The sequence below is a fragment of the Bactrocera neohumeralis genome, unplaced genomic scaffold (genome assembly GCF_024586455.1).
Source record: "Bactrocera neohumeralis isolate Rockhampton unplaced genomic scaffold, APGP_CSIRO_Bneo_wtdbg2-racon-allhic-juicebox.fasta_v2 ctg4873, whole genome shotgun sequence".
NCBI classification, from domain to species: Eukaryota; Metazoa; Arthropoda; class Insecta; order Diptera; family Tephritidae; genus Bactrocera; species Bactrocera neohumeralis.
In genome coordinates, this window is record NW_026091850.1 from 401 (window position 1) to 9,097 (window position 8,697).

Below are 8,697 nucleotides of genomic sequence, written 5' to 3' on the forward strand. Positions count from 1 at the left end.
TGACTTACTTCTTTTTGATTGATATTTGTTGATGTTTTAATATAATTATATTTATATATTTAATTATATTTTTCTATTCTATTTTTCTATTTTCGCTTCTCTTATTCTATATACTGTATATTAGGCCGGGTCGATTTGTATGGGTGGAAAAATACCAACAAAGCGGCTAGCAAAAACGAAAACTACAGAAAATTCTAAGAAAGTTTTGCCAAGAAACCATGGGTCTAAAATTAATTCCCAGTTCGCGCAGAGCGATTTTAGATTTTGAGGTCATACTTATTAAATTGTACTCAAAAACTTATTCTTTCATAAAAAGCGATCCGGAAAATTGTGCTTGGTTTCTTCGGTTATAGCGAAAATTTGTGCTTCTATGTATGCAGCATACAGATATTCCCATATTTTTTTAAAAAATTCTAAAATTGTGGAAAATACGGTGGATCGAAAAAAAAATTTTATTATTGTAATTAAGTTTTCAAAAAATTAAATGTTTTTGTGGTGCAAGTTACAGACATTGGTTTTTTTGCTTATGACTGGGAATCTTTTCTAGTTTTAGTTTTTTTAGGTTTTAAAGTCTTTTTTGGATTCCAAGCGTGGTATTGTAGTACGAGTTTCTATAGTTACGGCCATGATATCGTCTCTATTCTTTGCAATAGCGCGTCGAGAAACGGTTGTCAAAAGCTGTACACAACGCTCGGTTGCTTGGGTATTACATGGAATCCCTGGGTCAGGAAGCGGCGGATCATCAGACTCAATAAACTGCAACAAGTGTTCGTATGGAATGTTTGCTGAGAATGGAGGCTCAGACAAAACACTGTCATCATCTAGGTCAACCAGATCAAAGTAGTCTTAGCATTCATAATTTATTGCGTGCTTTTTATCATAAACCCTTAGATTAGTCGGATCACAAACTTTATCACGATAATGTAGTATCTTTTTTATGGCTCTTTCGCGAACATCTTTTCTCTTATCATAAAGCATTGCCAGTAAGATATTTTCAGGATGAGCGAAGTATGAATTATTTTGGATTACAGTGTTAGCAATTTCTCGCAGCGTTGGTGGTAAATATCGCGTGGACTGTATAAATTTAAAAAACAAGAGACTGCCGTATACAACTGAGTTGTAGAACTTAATGTTAAAGTACATCGGTACGTAAACTTTCATTATGTAAGTTGACAAAGTTTTTAAATTCGCTGATGGTGAACTAGTTGTCACGTATAAACGTAAGAGTCTGCTTGCCTTTGTTAGCCATCGAGAGTGCACAATTTGTCCCGGATTCATACTGGCTAAATTTTGGGGGCAGAAACCATCACAAACTGCATTTGCCATTCGATACAAGTACTGAACGTCAGTCGAGAGCATTTTTTCATGAATGGCTGGAGGCATATCTCCCAACGAAATGGCCTCAAAGTCGGGTACAGCCTACAGAAAGATTTTATTATTTAGCTCAGATCAAAATATACATGTTAGGCTCTTTAAAACAATTGTTTGCTTACCGCCATCTGCTCGCATGTTTCGATTTGCTTTGTTATTATCCCGCTAGCTGTGCGCGGTCCGCTTGTAGTGGACTTTTCCAATGCGGAGAACAAGTGACGAAGTGGAAGTTCATTAAAGTGTAATAAACAAATAAACCAGTGCAATCGTCTATTCAACATGACTTCGAATCTCCTTAAAATTCCATTTTCAGAACCTGTGTTTGTTGCTTCTCCATCACAGCAAATTCCAATCAGTCTCTCAAGGGACATATTTTTTTTAAGGAACTCGCACAATTGCCTCTGTTTTGTTTTAGCGCCCTCGGCGTCGACTTTTACGTAACCCAACAATCTGCTCTCAGGCTCTTCAAGAACCACTAGATGTGATTCTTTTACCATTCTCGGATGATATCTTCCATTTTGTTCTTCGCTCGTCAGAGAGTTGTTTTTTCTGCCATCAAAGGAGAAGGCTACCAGATCACAGTCATTGCGTTGCTTTCTTCGAAGAGAATCCCTACATTCCTTTCTTTCACGTGAAACTTTAGATTTGTCCATAACTATTGGTTCCCCATTTTCATCTTTAAAGTCAATATCTTTGAAAAGCGATGTGGCCAAAAAAGAAGCAACCCTATTACCGATTCCAAACCTATCGCAGGCCATAGCGAAATGAGGTGTATCGTACCTTTTGGTATTAATTTTTTTTTCGACGAACTTGGCTCTCTTGCAGTTGGCAGGGCAAACATCACCTCTGATTCAACATCCATATATGTTGAGCCAGGAAAAAAAGTTGGATCAAGACTAGTTGGCGCCAGTGTTGATTGTTGGTCAACAGCAATCGCCTCGAATTCGGGAATGGTTAGCTTCCTCTTAATGTGCTGATCAATCATAAACTCTTGGAGTTCAATGGGTATTAAGCCACAGCAGCAAGGCAATGTTTTTGAGCACTGACATTTTCCAATATAAAAAACTTGATCAATTGTTTCCAGAAACGTTGAAGACTTACTTGGCCTACTTTTAAATTTTATTTCATTATGGTATTTATTTAGCAATGTTTTCAGTTTTTTCGAGGCAGTTTTTTCATTGATTAACGGAATGTTTAGTTTATTCCAAATTTTCCAAATATTTTTTGCCACTTGTGTGTTAAGATTACCGTACGATTGCTTTTTTTTGTTATTTTTTGCTCAGCCATGCGTAAATATAAATAGTAATTTAATACGTCACGATTACTTGGTAGATTTAGATCACTTAAATCTCTTGGCAAGCCAATATTCAGACTGGGAAGAACACAAGACCCGGAGTTCATTGAAATTGTGTCAATTTCTGAATTAGTGGAATCAACTGACATTGGAGACGTTTCCATTATAGTTTATTAATCGAAAACTATTTAAACTAGAAAAGAAAATTATTTAGAACACACTACTGTTTATTCTACGCAGACCACTTGTGCGGTAAAAATACCATACGATTGCTTTTTTTGTTGTTTTTTGCTCAGCCACGTGAAAAAACAAATAAGTCACAAAAGCCTGCTATTATTGCATGGCATGCTGTTATTTTTAAAAGTATAGGTTTTTGAGTACAATTTAATAAGTATGACCTCAAAATCTAAAATCGCTCTGCGCGAACTGGGAATTAATTTTAGACCCATGGTTTCTTGGCAAAACTTTCTTAGAATTTACTGTAGTTTTCGTTTTTGCTAGCCGCTTTATGCGAAAAAAATTCGACCCGCCCTACTGTATATATATACATATATGTACTTTTATAAATGCGGATGGTCTTTGCTATTCCTGCTTACATTTATGTTTATTTTGCAAACTAATACTCCTTTTATGTATATTCAGATGTTTTCTTTTAAGTTCGATTACCCAAACGTACTTCCAATTGAGCAAGAGAATCGAAGACCCAAATGTACAGATACTCTGTAAACAACTTCTGTACTCTGATAGTTCAGTATTGACTCTGGTTTTCGTCCCAGTTAGAACAGTGACGGTCATGTTACCTAGTGACATGCCGGTTACGCGTGTCAGTTTAATTGTCACTTTTTCCCATCACGTTCTTAAGGGCGAAGCAAAGAAGTTCCCAAAACTATTGTATAAATGTCATATTTTATCACCGTCCCGCTCACATAATTTCTGCTGTAATAAAACTATATCCTTCTTTCTCACACTTTCATTAAATTTGGGACAATTCAACAAAACTGCTTTCAGGAAAGAGTGACGGTGCATTACACAATAGCCTAGTGAGTAAGCCACTCGCTTGCCATTTCTTCAACCTAAAGTTCGATACTCAAAAATAATAACTGAGAGAGAGTTTTGGATGACGTATAATATTATTTTTTACTTAGTTTACATAATTATTATAACATATTTTGTTAAGTTTAGCAATTTGTCGACACAATTTAGAATATTTTTAGTAGTCAACAACTAAACCAGTTTTTTCTTTTTAAGTTTAAAATCACGAGATTTTCTATTTTTGAATTTACATAACTCTCTCGAAAACCATAAATTAGAACTCATTCTTTGAATAACAACACATTTCGGAACATATTTTTCAAATAAATTTAAAATAGTTTCATTAAAATGGGAGACACTAAATTCAATATTGCCACTGTAATCTGGCCAAGTTAGTTTAGAAAATTCGTAATTAATCTTCTTAAAACTAGAAAAGAAGATCTAAAGATTTCAAATTCGCTATTGAATATCTCATTACCAAGATCTTTTTTATTAAAATGTTTTTATTAATTTTAATAATAATAAAATCATTGTATTTAGATTTACACAAATTCATTTTTCTTTACACATTTTTAATATTAATAATTTAAAAATAATATATACATTATTATATTATAATTACTCAGGTTTCGCTTCCTAAGTATATATTTTTTTGCTTATATCTATGGAGGCTCATTTCGATGGACTTCCGAATTTATTCGAAATTCGCAAGTCCACAAGTGATGAAAGAATCTGTAAATGTAAATGTAATGAAAAATCAATTTAAAACTTCTTTTTAGACAAATATGTATATATTAAATTTACCATATAATACATATGTATGTTGGACAGTAGAACAGTCGTCTGAACAGTAAAACACAATTTTTTATTGTAAGATAAATCAAGAGATAATTATAATAGCCATGTTTCCTATATTTTAAGTATACATTTTTGTAATCACAAACTACATACACGTTTTGTATGTCAGAATTTAGCTATACGCCGGCGATCAGGAATCCTACTCGTTCCCAAATGGAGTGTTTGACCATCCTAACAGATTTACCATATTATTTTTTAGTTCTAAACTAAGTTTTTAAATAAAAAGGATTCTTAAAGGAGCTATTTTTTGAATTTGCAATATCTATATAGTAGTAAAAAGTAGTTTAAGTTAGCTTACGCAACACTATTTTGCCATGCTCAATAGCAATACTGGCATAATATTTGAAAATATTCAAACGGACGGACGGTGTATTTTAAAAGTACGTTATTTAAGTTTTCAATATAATTATGACTTTACTATTATTTTCACAGATTTATTTCTTTCCCGTTCCCGTTCAGATCGATCAACAGGTTAGTATTCTATAAGTTAAATTATAGCCAAATACTAATTGAAAATTTTTTACAGAAGGAAAATGCCTCGTAAGTGTGTGTTGGAGTGTAAAGGCTCGTTACGCCTGCATAAATTTCCTGTGGAGCGAGAAATGCCCAGGTAAGTAGAATATTTAATTTTATTTTCTTATTTATATATGTAATCATCAAATGCTATTGCACAATCGACGGAGTTAAACAAATAATTGGACACATAGAGCCGTTTTGTTGCTGTGCTAATTCTCAGCCAGACGTTCTTAAATGCCTTTTCGTTAGGATAAGAACGTATTTTTCAATAAAAATTTTTAATAAACTGACGAACACAACTGCTTTCAAGCATGTGAAATTTTTATGTGTTGCACAAATGTAAAATTTGACTGAAGTCTTTTGTCTGGGTGTTTGTCTGAAAAAAATCTTCATTAGTTGTCCAAGTTCTAATTTATTAACATAATTTAATTTTGACATGTTGAAGTGCTCAATTAAATATTACGATAGGAATGCACACTCGTACATTCTTGCTGTGAGGCACATTCCGCATTTTTTATTGATAGGACACTCCCCATCCCACCACATATCATTTGAAATTTTTCAGGCTTTTGTTAGATCTCCACTGTTGGCATACGTCTATATAAATAAAAATGAATACCAAAAATGTATGTACGCGCATAACTCAATAACGCCTGGACCAATTTGGCCAATTCTTTTTCTTAAATGTTTGTTGAAGTTCAAGGATGGTTTTTACGGCGAGAAAAATTCGAATAGTTTCCGGAAAACCCCTGAAAACAGCCCTTTTCTTTTCCCCATACAAACGTTACAATAAATATGAATGTTTGTTTGTTAGTAACACTAAGAGAACGGTTGAACCAATCTTAATGAAATTTTTAAAGGTTGTTTGTTGTGGATCGGGAAAGGTTTAGGAACAAAATACATTATACTTTTCATGGAGAGAAGTCGGAAAATTGGACAATTGCAAAAAGTAACATTTTCCATACACATTTTTTTCAATTTTTGTTTGTTTTGTTTTTGAATATTTTGATTTGTAAATTATTTGAATCGTTCAATTGCGGTCGCTTACTTTTTTATTCCGGCTATCCAAAGGAAAAATTATTGAAAATTATTCAGTGAAAACTTTATGTATGTTTGAGACGATGTGATCAATTACAGATTGAAATTTGTTACGAAGCCACGAAGAGGTGGCGCTAATATTGGTCGGCGTTCTTTTTGCCATCAACGTATGGCAGCCCAAAGAAAGGCAAGAAGTACTCCCAAAATGCGATGACATACGTGCGGAATTATGGATCGCGGTCAATCAGCTAGCGATCGTAACGATATCACAGCACGACTTTTTAAACAATAGCTGCGATGTTTGATGGTCTTTATCTTGAAGCAACCTATGGTATATATAATGCTGCTAGATGCTGAATGTGTTCTGTTGAGTAGCAAAAAAGAGGTTTGCCGCACGCACACATTCTTCTTTGGATGCGGATGGTGATTACACCAGATCAAATTGATGAAATCATTTCAGCGGAAATTCCTGATTCAGAGATAGATCCAGAATTATACGAAGTGGTGAAAACCAATATGATTCATGGACCTTGCGAACCTTACAATCCCACTTTGGTTTGTATGTTTGACAATAAATGCACGAAACACTACTCATGTGCTTTTCTTTCGGAAACGGGAATGGGAAATGATGGATATTAACTGTATCGGCGTCACTCACCAGACGACAATGGCAGAACATTTAGCATTTAGAGGCGTGAATATCGACGTTAACAACACATCGAAGTTGACAACACATGGGTCGTACCATATTCGCCCCTTTTGTTTAATTCACATTCAAAACTCATGTCAATGTTGAATATTGCAGATTGGTGTAATCGATCAAATACGTTTGCAAGTACGTCACCAAAGAAAGCAACATAGCGGTTATTGGCCTTGAACGATATGAGATCAGCAGTATCAAATGGGTCGATATGTGAACTGCAATAAAGCGCTTTGTAGGATATTTACTTTTGCAATTCATGAAAGTTTTCCGACTGTTTTGCGTCTCGCGGTTCAACTTCATTTAAGTCATCGCGTATTGTGAATGGTACAGTGTGTGCAACATTTTAAGAAGCATGCCAGCAGTAGCATTTGCTGGAACATGATAATCACTGGAAACAGACGAAGGACAATGCGATAGATGCATACTTTTCGCGAAGATCATTTCGACATATCAGCCTTTAAATTCGCGTTAATTATGGGATTCGAAAAAATGACATTGCCGATGACATTTTACATTGTATTCGCTAAGAATTGGAAATGGGAAAATTTCGGTTGATACTTCCAGTGGTTTGATATCAATTTCACCTCCCTTTTGTCAATTCACTTCAACGGAAGATGAACTCATCACGAATGTTTATCCGAACATTGGCCAAATTATCGTAACTGCGATAGCTTGAGTGCACGAGCAATTTTAGCTGCCAAAATTACCGATGTTAGTGATTTAAACTGGAAGATTCAAAGTCAAGTTCCGGGAGGTTTGTGCTCATATAAATCGATCGATCGTCTTGGCAAGGAAGACGAAACCGTAAATTATCCAGTGGAATTTCCAAATACCATACCAAGTCTACCCCAGCATCATTTGCGTCTTAAAGTTGGATCTGTCATTATTATGTTTCACAATCTTCATGCGCCGAAACTGTGTAATGGAACCCGAATGATTATGACGTAGTTATCGAATACAAGGGCAGCCATTTCAGTTCAAACGTATTCAATTTCCAGGGAAAATTGGCCTTGCGTTGACAATCAACAGGACACAAGGAAATCGGGAAATACTATGTTTTTCACACGGCCAGATATATGTGGTGTGTTGACGAGTTGGAAACCCATCTTCTCTATATATTTACGTACCAGAACAGAAATCAAAAAATTATGTTTATTAAGTTGCGCTACAGAAAAAAAATGTAGAAAAATCGTAAATAAATCATTTTCGACAGAATATAATTTCAACTTTTTTTCATTTCAAAACACATAATTTCACGCAGGGCAACGGCTGCGGGGTCAGCTAGTATTAAATATTATTATATACTTATGTATTTTTATACATACATACATATACATATTGATTATACAATATTTTTTTCCCAAATGAATTGTTTTTGTTACTTTTAATTTATTTTCTGTAAATATTTGTTAATTAGTTTTAAGGTATATGGGTGCAAATAGGCCTCCGGGGGAACCGAACACCCAAAACAAATGGGTAACGCGCCTAGTTGCATACCTCATGGTGGTGTGGAAAATGCAATATAGGCTCAAAAATATGTAAAACAAAACAATAAATAAAATTTTCTGAAATAAAACATTTTGTTATAATTTACTTTTTATTTGGCCTTAAAATTATAAAATCGGTAAAAAAAGGGTCCGCCAGTTTTGCTGTTCACAAAGTAAAACTAAATGCAATAATGAAAACAAAAGTAATTAACAAATAACTGCGATAAGTCATATATTTTCATATTTAAAAAAAGTACTAACACCTACGTGAATATAAGATTTCTATGCAAGAAATAGTTTGGCGTTGTTTATACAAATACACCGATTGTTCAAAATATATTCCATTTGAAATCAACTCAACTGAAATTCCTTAATTTTTAATAGCGGTTCATTATTAA

At 34.1% G+C, this 8,697-nt stretch overlaps 1 protein-coding gene across 1 annotated transcript; it reads right to left on the bottom strand.

The window, feature by feature from the left end:
* Positions 1 to 597: 597 nt before the first annotated feature.
* Positions 598 to 1,644, bottom strand: LOC126767235 (uncharacterized). Its single transcript, XM_050484800.1, has 2 exons — positions 1,494 to 1,644; positions 598 to 1,419 (listed from the first exon to the last, which is right to left on the bottom strand). Exons 1-2 carry the CDS (start codon positions 1,497 to 1,499, stop codon positions 847 to 849), a joined length of 579 nt encoding a protein of 192 aa, XP_050340757.1. The 5' UTR covers positions 1,500 to 1,644; the 3' UTR covers positions 598 to 846.
* Positions 1,645 to 8,697: the final 7,053 nt, after the last annotated feature.